General features: G+C 55.1%; 1 protein-coding gene and 1 long non-coding RNA gene across 2 annotated transcripts; both read left to right on the forward strand.

The window, feature by feature from the left end:
• The first annotated feature begins 6,381 nt into the window (after positions 1 to 6,381).
• Positions 6,382 to 12,429, forward strand: LOC119103904 (uncharacterized). The gene is made up of 3 exons (XR_005094837.1): positions 6,382 to 6,554; positions 8,649 to 8,711; positions 12,391 to 12,429. It is a non-coding gene; the product is annotated as an uncharacterized LOC119103904 (long non-coding RNA).
• Positions 12,430 to 12,455: 26 nt separating this feature from the next.
• Positions 12,456 to 14,910, forward strand: LOC119102797 (uncharacterized). The gene is made up of 5 exons (XM_037226249.1): positions 12,456 to 12,571; positions 13,027 to 13,168; positions 13,611 to 13,745; positions 14,061 to 14,201; positions 14,778 to 14,910. Exons 2-5 carry the CDS (start codon positions 13,146 to 13,148, stop codon positions 14,908 to 14,910), a joined length of 432 nt encoding a protein of 143 aa, XP_037082144.1. The 5' UTR covers positions 12,456 to 12,571; positions 13,027 to 13,145.
• The last annotated feature ends 361 nt before the right edge of the window (positions 14,911 to 15,271 follow it).

Raw genomic sequence — 15,271 nt, forward strand, 5'->3', positions numbered from 1 at the left:
AGCAGAGAGGACAGACAAAGATCGGAAAAAGGTGACGGAAGATGCGAGGGAAAGGTGGATTATCTACAATACCCCTGTAATGTTCCCCAGGCCGTTCACTTTTCATCTCCCAATTTCCAGCCTCCTTCGATGTTGTTCTTTTCGCCTGACCACGTGCTGCTGTCCGATTGGTGCGCGTATCCGGATTGCAGATGATGACTTGGTGCTGTCGCCCCGGCGGTGAGCTGGTGAGGCCTCTGTCACGAGGTCACAAGGCCGCCAGGGCGCTTACGGACGCCGCCTCCTCCGACGCCTGCGCCACGGCCGGGGACTGCATGAGGACGGGCCGAGGACGGGCGGGAGGACGGCTGAGGACCTGCCGCCGTCGCTGGCCCGCCACGGCCGCTCCGACTTCAGGCTGCCCGCCTCAGACGGAGCCTCCGCGGCCGCCGCCGCCGGCCCGCCGGACCGCCCACAGGTACGGACTGCTCGGCGGACGCCCTCTGAAGGCTGGCTCTGGAGGGATTGGGTCCCTGCGGGCCGCCGCCGCCGGCCGCCGGACCGCCTCACAGGTACGGCAGGCTCGGCGGACGCCGCTGAAGGCTATCTCTGGAGGGGTTGGTTCCCTGCGGGCCGCCGCCGCTGACCGCCGGACCGTCACCGGACGCGGCTCTGGCGAGGCTCTTGCCCGGCACCGACAGCCGGCACCCGAGGCACGTGCGGCATGTGGTGAGCCCTGCTGGGCTGATGCTAGCCATGGCCGGTGGGGACGGAGCTGCTATTTAGTTTCCCAGTGGATTAATGTTTTGTATGAGATGTCAGTCTCTGTGGCAGCAGGTGCAGCCTTCTCGCTGGAAGGTAAGTTAGTTCTCAACCTTTCCCACGCTTTAAGTTAGCACCTAGTGTTTGCGAGAGTGCGAGATCTTAATTGCGGAAATCTAATTATGGTGCAAAATAAAGCGAGTGAGACCTCAACGAGTAAAGTACACAACTACCCTTGTGAAGAGTACGTTGACAGTGGTCTTGGCATTTTTTCTCTTGTCTGAAGGGTTGGATTGCATTTTTTATGATTTCGTTTAGAAAACAAAAGAACATGTCCCGCTACTTCACGAATGACAATGCCATTTTCACCAAGCGTTCGCCATTCGAGCAACCAACCACGTTCATCGTTTTAATGTTTGACTAATGGCAATGCGAACATAGCATGCCGCGTGCCCCATCCATCGGCTACAAACGTAACCTTTATATATGTATGACGCCACTGCCAATGCCATGCGTAAAGCAGTTTACGTGTACGCCAGGCACGAAAATAAACTGAAGACTAGCTGCAGTTAGATTCAGAAACAGGGTGTTTTAGACCTTGAAAATGCTACCATTGCGTAGGTTCCCTTTACATTAAAATCTGCATACCGCGGTTAAAAAATTCCTACAGGTGTGAGACATCTCTCTCCTTTTGGAAATGTATCTGAATGCATTACGGCTGACCAATCACAGCCCACGAACAATTGACATATTGACCAATCACAGTCGCGAAGACCACCGCAGCGTGCTGCGCATGAGACGCGAGCCTACACAGCCTGCCACGCAGCAGCCAGGCGGGCCGACTGGCGACTCACCGAGCCGCCGGTCGGTCTCTCTCTGCCCCGACCGGCGACTCGCCGAGTCGGGCTCTCTGCCTCGATTGGCGACTCTCCGAGTCGAGCTCTCTGCCCTGACCGGTGGCTCAGTCTGGCCAGAGAGCCCTTTAAAGCCTATTGAGCTGAAGCACAAACACCAGACGCCATTGCTACTCGCCCCGACGCGGCACGTGCAGGAGGGAAAGTGAGCGCCAGGCGGCCTCCTTCGCCCACGTGCCGCATGTTGCGCGCCAGGAGCCGGACGCCGGCATCAGTATGCAGGGGTCATGCCGACCGAGCCGAGCGCCGGCGGCGGGACAACGCGCACGGCCTGCCCCGAACCAGGGCTCGGCTCCTTTCCCCGGCTGATTAGGGCGCAGCACGCCAGGCTGCGCAACGCTCCACATCCTCCTGCCCCCCGGCCAGAGTCGTTAGTGGTCCCGCCGATGGACGATTGTGCAAAGCTTCAGCCGGCCATAACCGTAAATCTGGCCCGCGTGTACACGCGGTCGCCCTCGGGCAGCGCGCGCTCTTGGCCATGCTCTCTTGGTTATATATGACGCACACATACGTGGCCGCAGGTGGCCAGTGCAGGCGCTGTACACGGTGGCTGTGGCGCGCCGTGCGGGCAGGGGCATGTGCACTGGGCATCGCGTGAAGCACCCGTTCGTTCACGACGCCGTTTTCGTTCGTAAATCCATGAGTTGGGCACTAGACTGATGCAGCATGCGCTTTAGCGTGGACAAACAGACAAGCAGAAACGGCACAGTTTTTGCCTTTGTAAGGGGTGGGGGCATACCATCCTCGTAAAGGGTAGGGGCATGTCTTCCTTGGCCGTTTTGTTTTTTGTCGATACATTTGGTCGCAAGGCTCATTTGCTTGGTAGTGGCGCAGGGGCCAGTAAAGTAATCTAGCAGTTGACGCACCCAAAACCCTCCAACCGTCCTCCCGCTCAGGTGCCGTGAGGATCAAACTCAACGTAGAGCAGGTTTCGTGTATAGTTATCCTTTCCACTACCGTGGTTTAATTTGTGAGATAACTGCCCCAACTTGCGAGGCAGTGAATGCTAAGGAAATTGCGGTCGTGACATGCAATACACTGCCGTCCGCCTAAGGCAAAGTCTTCCATCTGAATTCCTTTCCCTTGCAAGTTGCGTTCCTTTGATGACAACGTTCGCAGAGACTCAAACTCGCGAACTACAATCATTCGCCATTACGCAAAATGCTATATTACACACACTCGTTGTCTTGCATTGGGGCCGCGTGCGTGACGTATGTACACGGGACGGACATGGATGAAGGCATTGGCGTCATTGCACCGGAAGCTATAGCGCCTCCATCAGCTCCCGCAACCTGATGCTGGCCAGCTTAGCCGAACCGCTGCCGGCCACTCTGCCTCTGCGGCAGCGTTATTAGGCTGTAGCTTTGACTCCCTGTACTGGCCGTCGGGTGCTGTTCCCCGCCGTGTCGAGGTCGATGTACTGGCCGTCGGGTGCTGCTCCCGCTGTGTCGAGGTCGACGCATCGACTCGAACGTTCGGAGTCACCCTCGCGCCGGTCGTGTTTACGCAGCGCCGGACCGACGGTCACCCTCGCGCCGGTCGTGTTTACGTTGCGCCGAACCGGCAGCGGCGCTTTGAGAAAGATTGGTCAGGGAACGACACCGCGGCGCATTAGCACCGCATCGACAAAGCGCCAGCACACAGGGGGCAAGAAGGGGACTCGACTTCCGGTGCTAGGCAGCACTGACGCTGGCAGCCGGAGAGAGAGAGAGAGAGAGAGAGAGAGAGAGAGAGAGGAGAGAGAGAGAGAGAGAGATAGAGAGAAGAGAGAGAGAGAGAAGAGAGAGAGAGAGAGAGAGATAGAGAGAGAGAGAGAGGAGAGAGAGAGAGAGAGAGAGAGAGAGAGAGAGAGAGAGAGAGAGAGAGAGAGAGAGAGAGAGAGAGAGAGAGAGAGAGAGAGAGAGAGAGAGAGAGAGAGAGAGAGAGAGAGAGAGAGAGAGAGAGAGAGAGAGAGAGAGAGAGAGAGAGAGAGAGAGAGAGAGAGAGAGAGATAGGAGAGAGAGAGAGAGAGAGAGAGAGAAGAGAGAGAAAGAGAGAGAGCGAGAGAGAGAGGAGAGAGAGAGAGAGAGAGGAGAGAGAGAGAGGAGAGAGAGAGAGAGAGAGAGAGAGAGAGAGAAGAGAGAGATAGAGAGAGAGGAGAAGAGAGAGAGAGAGAGAGAGAGAGAGAGAGAGGAGAAGAGAGAGAGATAAGAGAGAGAGAGAGAGGAGAGAGAGAGAGAGAGAGAGAGAGAGAGGGAGAGAGAGAGAGAGAGGAGAGAGAGAGAGAGAGAGAGAGAGAGAGAGAGAGAGAGAGAGAGAGATAGAGAGAAGAGAGATAGAAGAGAGAGAGAGAGGAGAGAGACGAGAGAGAGAGAGAGAGAGAGAGAGAGAAGAGAGAGAGAGAGAGAGAGAGAGAGAGAGAGAGAGGAGAGAGAGAGCATGGGGGGGGGGTGGCTCTGTCGCCACTAGACTTTAGCCACCTGTGGTAACAAGAAAGGATCAGGGACGCAGTCTTCTTGTCACTAATGGCGACAACCGGCCGCCGCCAACCAGGGGAACCTAAGCAAACACACATCTCTTCGGCGCAAGCTTCAGAAAGTCGCTCAGAGGCTGGCTGAATATTGAGAGTAAGGCCGCAGGCAGAGGATGTCTGAGAAAGAGCAAACAATTCTGAACTTTGCTGCGCGCCCCATTCGCTGCGCTCTCTGAAAGCAAATATCTTTGCAGCTGTTGATAGCGGTTTTATGACATGGTTGGTCACAATGGGCACCATTGGTTGTAGCTGCACAAAGTTTTCAGCTGCGAGATACAGCAGCTTTAAAACGTTTTCCGTACGAATGTATAAAAATGCGCATACCTTCTGATCAGGCACGATTTTCTGATAAAATTAGAATATGAGCATAGTTCACTACGTGAAACTTCACTGCGTGAAACCACGTTAGACTTCACCACGTGAAACGTGAAACTGCTAAATGTAAAACATTACAAATTGCGCTTCGATCTCGACATGGCGTCGCAGCGACACGAGACCAGCACTGTGCGACGGAGACGGCTAAAAATGGCATGAGTGCATTGATCAGTCCGCTGGGAAGCAGGCGTTTTTGATGACTTATGGAATATTTCGATTTCTAGAGCGGATGAAGATGTAACACAAACTGTGTGGTGTACATAAATGTATCGTCCATAATTGGCTACGCAATCTCAGCATTCTTTGCCAATCGGCACATCAGAAATTCAGCAGGAAGCTCCCAGTGTTATATTTGCTGAACACGGTTTGGAAAACAATGCGCTGCGACTTTAACAGAAACCGAGCCGTGAAGGCGTGCAAGCAGTGAACCGGTATGTAGGACAGTTATTCGTGACCAATGCCACACACGCTGAGAGCAATGATCGAACGGATGCATACGTTGTCGAAGAACTTTACTCTTGTTAACGACATACAAATCAATACAGATCCTTCGCCACTCTGGAGTAAAATTGTCATGTCACTGTCAGACGTAGGTATCCAGTTTCCAAGCAATGCGATTTGTGAATAAGCGGGCGAAAATTGCGCCACTGAACAGCTTAGCCTGCTTGAAGCTCGTGGAAGTTAGGGTTGCCAATGCATGAAATATGGATGATATCCACTTATGCGGGTTGCCAAAGTTATATGACCCTATTAGCTCTGGTTATCGTATAATTTACACATATGCAATTCATAACTGAAAACTTCATCCGTTATTACCTCGTTCCGCCCACGCTGCACGAGGCTTACGGATTCTACCAGGAAAAAGTTGGCTCGGGAAGAACTGATAACCTGGAATGCTTGTTATATGGCCCTCCTACGACCCTGGTGTACAGCAAATTCAAACTTAGAAGAATGTTTCGGCTGGAACATTGCTTGACTGGGGAAATACTTGACTGGAACAAATGCCTGACTAGAGAAAAGTCAACTCCTCATACAGAGGTGTCTCCTCTCTCCGAGAATAAAGTCAAGTGCTCATGTTGTGCGTGTTTCTTCGCAGATGTCTGGGAGGCTTTCAACGCTCCTCCAGGCAACACGAGTCAAATCATGACAGCGATACGAGAGGGCTGCGCTTAATCACGGACCCGTGCCCTGCCTTGCTGTTTAGTGCTCTGACGCTGTTCTACACGGTGCCATTTCACAGCGTGACGCATCGTTGACCGTGACCTGTCGGGCTCCAGTGACCTATCCCTAACCGTGCCTGGCGGGCCCCAGTGACCCACCGTTGACCGTGACCTGTCGCATCCCAGCGACCCACCGTTGAACGTGAATTGTCTGATCCAAGGGACCCACTCCTGACCGTGATCTGTCCGATCTAAGTGACCCATCCCTGACTGTGACCTGTCGGATCCAGGTGACCCACCTCTGATCGTGACCTGTTGGATCCAAGTGACCCACCTCTGACCGTGACCTGTCGGATCCAGATGACCCACCTCTGATTGTGACCTGTTGGATCCAGGCGACCCACCTCTGACCGTAACCTGTCGGCTCCAGGTGACCCTCCCTGACCGTGACCTGTCGGATCCAGGTGACTCACCCCTGACCGTGACCTGTTGGATCCAGGTGACTCACCCCTGACCGTGACCTGTCGGATCCGAGTGACCCACCCCTGACCGTGGCTTGTCGGATCCAGGTGACCCACCTCTGACCATGACCTGTCGGATCCAGGCGACCCACCCCTGACCGTGACCTGTCGGATTCAGGTGACCCACCCTGACCGTGACCTGCGTTCCCCAGCGGAGCGGCGCCCGTGGTGGCGGTCGGTGACGCGCAAGTACGTCATCCTGTGCTGGGTGTGCGGCGGTCTGGCCGTACTGCTCGGCCTGCTGTACGTGCTGGTATACTTCCTACTGCGCACACACACCAGCAGCCTCCATTACTTCGAGACCATTCCCACCTATGTGCCGGCCTGCGTGGTAAGTATGCCGCGGCCCCGCTGTGTTCGGCTGCCGGACCACCGGGTCTGTGATGAGTGTGTGCCTCCTCCGGGGTGAGCGTGCTGCGGGCCCCGCTGTGTAATGCGCGCCCTCAGGTGTTTGAGTCTCTCCGCCTGTCTCCACTCGCTCCGGAGCTGCTGCCTCTAATCAGACATCCGACTAATATTGCCGAGAACGGGAGGAAGGGAGCGATGCGAGTCGCGATCAAAGGCTGGATATGTTTGTCTCGCCTCGGTTAAGTGGACAACAACGCTCACCAGCGCTTGAACTGAATGGGATAGTTGATGGTGTTTGTGAGAAATGCTCTTCAGAAGATGAGCATGAAATGATGAACTTTTAGCCGCAGATACTCGATTACGCAGGTTTTTGTGTGTCCCACTCGGGTTCGTCAAGCCTCAAAAATTGCTTTCAGAGCCATTCTCACCCCAGGCCATTGGCAGCGTTGTGGTCAATAGCTCCCGGCAGCCCCGGTTTACAAGGCTATTGGGGGAAATTGCTAGGCAGGAAAGGACGTGAAATAAAAGATAAGAGATACAGGGGTAGCAATAGAGGGTGAGGGTAGGAGAGGAATGGGAGAAGAGGGAGACAAGACAACACCTAGTTGGCTATATCGTATTATATAGTCTGCTCCACTGTCCCCGCGATGGACTAGCGCTTTATCTATAAAATCATATACCAGCATGTGTCTGGCATCCATTGGAATATCTGCACTTTTGATAAGTTGGGTTCAAATGCATATATTAGTAGTTTTAATGCGTTACAGTTGTTAATAAGTCATACCAAAGTTATTGGGGAAGGATATGTGGTTTACCCCCAAAAGTCAGAAAGAGTTTTTTTACGGATATTTCTCATTGTTTCGGAATTACAATGTAACGATACTTATCTGCCACGTAAAACGCATGTACTGTACCTGTGAAAATCTGGACGCAGTCTGATATTTGGATTACACTTGTAACTTCTTGTCTGAACGAATGTAACTCACATGACTTGATTTGGTTGCTTAGAAAGAGATGGACTGCTTGGTGAAAGTGTGTTGTTAAGTAAGCCTTTTTCAACGACAGTTCGAAGTGTGACAAATGATTAAGGTAACAGGTTCTTGCGTATTGTGTTCGTGAATTCAAAGGCACGAATGCAGCTAACTTGTCAGTCTTAGGAGAGCCGTCGCTGCAACGGATATGCAACACCTGCAATTTTCCTGTAAATGGTAAAACGGTATAAAGCTTTCTCGAACCCGAGTTAAGATGATCTTATCAAACCTCGGACAATACAGATGTAATTTGCGATTGACATAGCTACGCCAAATGCATAAATAATGTGAGATCTCTGTACCCGTACCAAGATTACTATATGATGGGGCTTCTCTCCTCGAAGGATCACGAGCGTCTTGCGTGTTAGGAGCCCCATCACCAGCTCCTGATTGTTCACTAGATGGATCTGATATGTGTGTCAAGAACGGGCGGCGGCAATCACTTTTGGTGTGCACTAAAGATTAGAAAAAGGAACTCAGAAGAATATCTCATTGATTCTAATGTAAAAGCGTTCGAAGTACAGCAATACCGGGAACGCTCCTAAAAAACACTATAGTTTGTCAGTAATACAACTTATTCTTAGGTGGAATATCCTGAATTGGTGGTGAGGCAGGCTGCCACTTTTGTTAGACTTCGGGAAATGCTTGTTTCAGCAAACGCATCTGTTTTGCATGCCCGAAATTTTCAGCTATCATTGTTGCATTGTTACATCTATCTACTTTCGCAAGAAGGAACGAAATAGTCGTTACGGGGTAGATACCGATTTGCATGTATCCGTACCACCTTTGGCTTGATTGTCCCGTTCAGACCACAAGGCAAGCATTCTAGCAAATGCTGCCGTGAAATATTTGCCATCTTTACACTACATCTAGTTCACAACGCTATGTCATCTTTGCGCCACGCCGTTATGATGCAACATGCCTTTATAATAACTGGGCTTAACTTGGCAACATGTATCACCTCGTTATAACAGTCATATGCCAGGTAAATACATGCCTGCCATGCACGTCCAGTGGCCATGCTTACGATCCTATCTGCATTCCAGCTTATCGTGACTGGATTCCTCCTGCTCTGCTTTATCAAGCGCAGGAATCGCTTCTCCTACTTGGTAAGTACCTCTATAATCTCATGTTGCCCTATGATCTAAATCAAACGCCCTGTACAGTTACGCTGGTGTGGTCATCATTGGCGTGAGGCGAAACAGTCGTGCTATTTATCGCGCGGTTTACACCTGAGGTAACGAGCATTGAGACCTACCGTGGCAACTGATATGACGCAACCAGGGAGATATAACGCTGTCGGGGAATCGAACGCCGGGTCTTTCCCGTGGCAACTGACAGGACGCAACCAGGGAGATGTGACGCTGTCGGGGAATCGAACGCCGGGTCTTTCCCGTGGCAACTGACAGGACGCAACCAGGGAGATATGACGCTGTCGGGGAATCGAACGCCGGGTTTTTCCCGTGGCAACTGACAGAGCGCAACCAGGGAGATATGACGCTGTCGGAGAATCAAACACCGGGTCTTTCCCGTGGCCTGTATTTTTTTTACCAGGCTCCAATGGACCGGCGCAACGTGTGCTGCCAACTATAAGTTACTGGGCTTTTGCAGCTGTGCAACTTAAGAGGGTCTGTTTTTCACCGCGCGTTATGTCGGATCGTCTTTGCATTCAGTGTATACAACCTCAGGTTTGTGCAGTGCATGCAGCTGTACTTTACAGCACTTGTTCATTTCCTTTAGAGCCGATCACAAACAGGTCCTCGCCTTTTAAACCGTGCAAACATGACTAGTCACTCTTCACGGGACTGGTCGCAGCCTCGGGGCGCCTCTCTTCCGACCATCAGTAGCCATTCAGAGCAGGGCGGCGTCCATCCCTCCCGAGACATTTGCAGACTTCTGAGTGCTTTCGAGCGCGCTGGCGGGCGGCCAGGCGCAGAGTTTGACTGCAGGCCCGCTTTGTCCAGCGTCGGCGTGCCGATGTGCTGAGCCGGTCCGCCACTCAGCGGAGACGCTACGCCCTTTGAGAGGCGCCCGGCCGTCTGTCGCCAACTGCGCCGCCGGCTGCTGATGAAGCTCTGCCCCACATGGCTCTGGCACATGTCTGATGGCATACGAGCTCGCCGCGTCGGCGAAATGGACGCGGTTTCATAACACGGCGGAGCGTGAAGATGTGGCCAGAACTCGGGCTTGCCGGCGACAGGCAGTGAATAGCGTCGCCCGTTAACACATCGGCAGTTACCACACCGCGAGATCACTGCACACTTCTCTGCCGGAGCCCTGGTGGTGCCTCTGCTGAGCGCTGCTGGACCAGCAGGACCCCTGCTGGCTCCTCTGTCCGAGCCCCGCCCGCCCCTGCATTCACCGCCCTGCCTGCCCGGGCCCTCCTCTGTTCGGCCAGCACTGGCTCCCAGGCACTTCGGCACAGTCCAGCCCTGCTGGTATATTCTCGCTCTGTGCCGTATACGTTTCATTTTCACATGATGCTTTGCTTTTCAACATGTCAGGTACATATTCTTGATGCGCTGTTTCAGCTGTTGCCTGAGAACGCACGTTCTGAGAGGATCGGAGGACTTTGCGAATCTCAAGACAATGACTTTGAACAACTTACCAACACCCATAAACATCGGGTACTTAAAGGTGCCTATCTGCTTCGGCAGTTCGTTTTACTGACTAGAAAAGTTTTATATTTAACTCGAACTATAACAATAAATCAACAGGTTACACACTGTTGCTCTAAGCTTGGCGGCGGTCACATCCTATGCTGCCGGTCACTGGGACGGCGTCCGGTCACATCCTGCGCTGCTGGTCACTGGGACGGCGTCCAGTCACATCCTGTGCTGCCGGTGACTGGGACGGCGTCCGGTCACATCCTGCGCTGCTGGTCACTGGGACGGCGTCCAGTCACATCCTGCGCTGCTGGTCACTGGGACGGCGTCCGGTCACATCCTGTGCTGCTGGCCACTGGGACGGCGTCCGGTCACATCCTGTGCTGCTGGTCACTGGGACGGCGTCCGGTCACATCCTGTGCTGCTGGTCACTGGGACGGCGTCCGGTCACATCCTGTGCTGCTGGTCACTGGGACGGCGTCCGGTCACATCCTGTGCTGCTGGTCACTGGGACGGCGTCCGGTCACATCCTGTGCTGCTGGTCACTGGGACGGCGTCCGGTCACATCCTGTACTGCCGGTCACTGGGACGGCGTCCGCTAGGCTGACACGCTCCATTCGTTTCGGTGCCGTATCGATCGACCTCATTAGCTCCGAACACGTCAAGGGAAGCCCGCAAACAACAGATGAATGGTAGCCATGGCCCCGGGCGCACCGAACCTGCACTGAAGACAAATGGGCACCTGTTTGGTGCGGGCCTGCCAAGCCTGCAAGTGGCAACAGATGGTGCTTAGAGTTGTAAAGAAGTGATGTTTGCTGACAAGGAACTTTGATACACTTTGTGTTTACCTACCCAGCATTGCTTACATTACATCCCAACATTACCCAACTACCCAACTTTGTCATTTCCAAACAGCACGACATACGATGCAACGTCACGACATAAAAATACAACGTCACGACATAAAGATACAACGTCACGACATAGAGATACAACGTCACGACCTAAAGATACAGCGTCACGACATAACGATACAACGTCACGACATAAAGATGCAACATCACGACATAAAGATAAAACGTTACGACATAAGGATGCAACGTCTTGACATAAACATATCACGTCACGACATAAAGATACAACGTCACGCTAATGGCATTCAGAGCTTTAATGAGCAATATATTACGGCCATGCATCATCACCGCATAGTGGTCAGAAACGATTCGTGTCCACCGGCCCCTGATGCCAGGGCAATGCCTTCGCATCTCACCATGCTCATACCAAGTGTTCCCTCGGTCTCTGCCATGCGCCTTACCGCACCAGCAGCTCCCCACACGGCACCGGCCGCTGTCGCCGTCCACTGCAGCGCCCGTGTCTGCTCCGTCTCTGTCATTGCGCCTCACCACGCCAGGCAGCTCTCCACACGGCATCGGCCGCTGTCGCCGTTCCGCGCAGCGCCCGTGTCTGCTCCGTCTCTGCCTACCACGCCCTTCACCCGCCACCAGCAGCTCTCCGCACGGCCACCGGCCGCGCTGTCGCCGTCCGCCGCAGCGCCCCGTGTCTGCTCCGTCTCTGCCACACGCATCACAGCAACAGCAGCTCCCCACACGGCACCAGCCGCTTGTCGCCGTCCGCTGCAAGCGCCGTGTCTGCTCCGGTTCCTGACCACACGCCTCGCCGCAACAGCAGCTCCCCACACGGCCACCAGCCGCTTGTCGGCCGTCCGCCTGCAGCGCCCGTGTCTGCTCCGTCTCTGCCACACGCCTCACCGTACCAGCAGCTCCCCACACGGCAACGCCGCTGTCGCCGTCCGCTGCAGCGCCCGTGTCTGCTCCGTCTCTGCCACACGCCTCACCGCAACAGCAGCTCCCCACACGGCACCAGCCGCTGTCGCCGTCCGCCGCAGCGCCCGTGTCTGCTCCGTCTCTGCCACACGCCTCACAGCAACAGCAGCTCCCCACACGGCACCAGCCGCTGTCGCCGTCCGCTGCAGCGCCCGTGTCCGCTCCGTCTCTGCCACACGCCTCACCGCAGCAGCTCCCCACACGGCACCAGCCGCTGTCGCCGTCCGCTGCAGCGCCCGTGCCTGCTCCGTCTCTGCCACAGCCTCACCGCACCAGCAGCTCCCCACACGGCACGGCCCTGTCGACGCCCCCTGACGGCGCCCGTGTCTGATTCGCAGATCAAGCTGTCGGGCGGCTGCTGCCTGCTGTCGGCCGTGCTCTGTGTGGTGATAACGGTCACCACGGCCGTGGTGCACATCAACCGTCTCCAGACGCTCACCGAGTGCGTGTTCGCCAAGTCACTGCGCACCTGCACCTGCTTCGCCGGCAGGCTGCAGGCGCATCTCGACGCAGACGAAGGTGAGGCCAGCGGCCGCTGGGTAACAGATATTAGCGTCGCTGATCCGCGCCAAAGCTGGTGTAGCAAACTCTAATTACGCAGAAATTGCTTTGGAATGTATTTTCGTCCCGACAAAGTGCTTCGCAGTTGGCGTACTGACATGGCTCACTTCTTGCGGTGAGATTTCCTGTAGATAAAGTAAAATGCTAGCGCCAGCTTGATACCTTTTCAGGCATCTATTGTCTTAATTTGCTACGTGAGATTTTACAGTATACCTATGTTCAATGTAAGGTTATGTGTTACAGCAGGACTCAATGGCAAATGAATATCAATCAAGGAGTTCAAAACTCCCCCAACAATGTACCATTTGCTGCTGTCCTCCACCAGCCTGCCTCCGTTGGCCCGCGGCTCACACGAAGGGCATGCACCAATTGGATGTGGTGCCGCGTCTGTGTCACCGCCTGCTGTGTTCCAGTGAGTTACGTGTTCGGCGCTGTGCCGAACTGTGAGGTCATCCACGGAGCGCTCTTCTCCTGCCTGCGAGCCCTGTTCGGCCTCTCAGTGATCGGCGCCCTCGTCTGCATCTTCTCCTGCATGCTCGTCTACCAGCTGCTGAGGTGAGCGGATGCAGTAAGGGTTTGCTGACTGGACTCCAGAGCTACGAATCTTGGCCTGCATGATGGGTGACAATAAGATGATCAGCTGACGCCGGGCTCTGGATCACTAGACCAGAATTGTTGTCACGTATCTCTGAGAAGAACTGAATCTGTTCATGGCAGCTTGCAGTTGCCCTCATCGACCTCATCAGCTGACTGCGGCCGTTGTGTTTCCCAAAGCGGCCTTCCTATAGAGCGAATAACCTTTGAAGAGACCAAGAGGCTAAACCCGATCAGACCGGGTCGGAACAGCGAACCAGACCAAACCAGGCGGAAACAGACCAGATCAGATTAACCCAGATCAGCTCAGAACCACGAACCAGGCCAGATTAAACCAGAGTATACCAGACCAGACCAGACCGGAGCAGCCTGTGAAGCTGTGACCACTGTACTACCTCTGCAGCCACGAGCGGAAGAAGATGTATTGGGAGCAGCTGGAGATGCGTCAGCGCTGCTTCTTCCAGGCCCATCCGCCGTTCCCGCCATCGTTCTGCGCCAGCGAGCCCTGGCAGCAGTGGGACTTCGTCGATGACCTAGCGTACGTTCTGATATGCCCTGTAAAAGCTTGAACGCCTTCAGTTGTTCGTTGAGCCGCACGTGTGAGGAGGTACCTCGTTAGCATGCTATTACATGAACTGATCTCACAATGCTGGGTTGTATTGAATCGTCCCGGCGTCTGAAATATGAAAATGACTTTTCCTTTTATGATTAAGGGCAGTGACCGCTTCCCATTGAAAGATGGCATGCAGTTGTATTTGTATTTGCGTGTATTTGTATTGGTATTTGTGTGTGCATTCACACCATCTGCGAATAGCACAGGCCCGTCATCTCCATCATCTCTGGGCCACTGCAGGTACTGGCCCCAGCGGACATTGGACCAGTACACGCCTAGTCCGGAGGAGTCCACCACGAGTCGCTCGGCCCTCATAGGGGGCAGCACCGCACCGGCTCACCAGTCTCACTGGCGCTGGCTACCGTGGCGGCAGCAGAACCGGTGAGTTGACTACGTTCCAGGCACCAGTAACCCACGTCGGGGCAGGCATGTAATCGGTGGCAGCCTTAGGACGTGGGCTGGTGCTGTGGAGCGGACTATGTGCTTCAGGCAATGCTGGATAAACCAGAAGGTATTTTTTAGGTCGGATATTATATCGCGGTCAGATTCATCCACGACGCATTGCTTATAAGTAATGATTTTCTCTGCAGATCGCTTGCATTCTCCAAAAACGCATTCATAGTAACGCAGTTATTGCTGAGCCGTTGTGTTCAGTCACCAGCCGCCGGCGCCTGCCCGCTGTGTTCCATCACCAGACGGTACCTGCCCGCGTGTTCCATCACCAGGCGTTTCCTGTCCGTTGTGTTCCGTCACCAGCCGGCACCTGCCCGCTGTGTTCCGTCACCAGTTGGCACCTGCCCGCTGTGTTCCATCACCAGACGGTTCCTGTCCGCCGTGTTCGGTCACCAGCCGGCACCTGCCCGCTATGTCCCGCCACCAGCCGGTACCTGCCTGCTCCTCGCAACAGCAGTGCCCTGGACCTGCGCGACCTTTGATCTGATGGCACTGTCGCTGCAGGAGCAGCCGGCGGTCGGACGCGGCGCCCCCGCGCAGTGCCACCACACCGCCTGGGTCTGAGCAGCGGGCAGGGCCGGCCGGCACCCTACGGCACGCGGGTTCGCTCCAACGACGGGCGTGTTCCACCACCTGACGGCGCAGCGGTACAGCAGCCCGCCGGCGCTGGCCGAGTTCGTCTGGAGCCACTGGGGCCCCCCCCGCCGCCCTACTCGCAGCCGCCCAGCCTGCACAACATCACACAGGAGTCAGGTCCGTCGACGCCCGCCTCGCTGGGCCGCGCCGCCGCCCGGCACACTCCTGCAGCGCCGCGCAGGCGGCCCGACGGCGACGGCGACAGTCTCAGCTTCACGTCGGAGGCCCTAGATGCCGCTGGCAAGTCGCCGTCTCTTGGCGGCCGTCAGTCGGCGCACCGGCCGCAGCGGATGACCGGCAGCCTGCCGACGCGGCAGGGCCGGCGGGCGCCGAGCGGGTCGTTCGCTGGAGGATATTCTGCA

The sequence above is a fragment of the Pollicipes pollicipes genome, unplaced genomic scaffold, assembly GCF_011947565.3.
Source record: "Pollicipes pollicipes isolate AB1234 unplaced genomic scaffold, Ppol_2.1 Scaffold_5724;HRSCAF=6776_pilon_pilon_pilon, whole genome shotgun sequence".
NCBI lineage: Eukaryota > Metazoa > Arthropoda > Thecostraca > Pollicipedomorpha > Pollicipedidae > Pollicipes > Pollicipes pollicipes.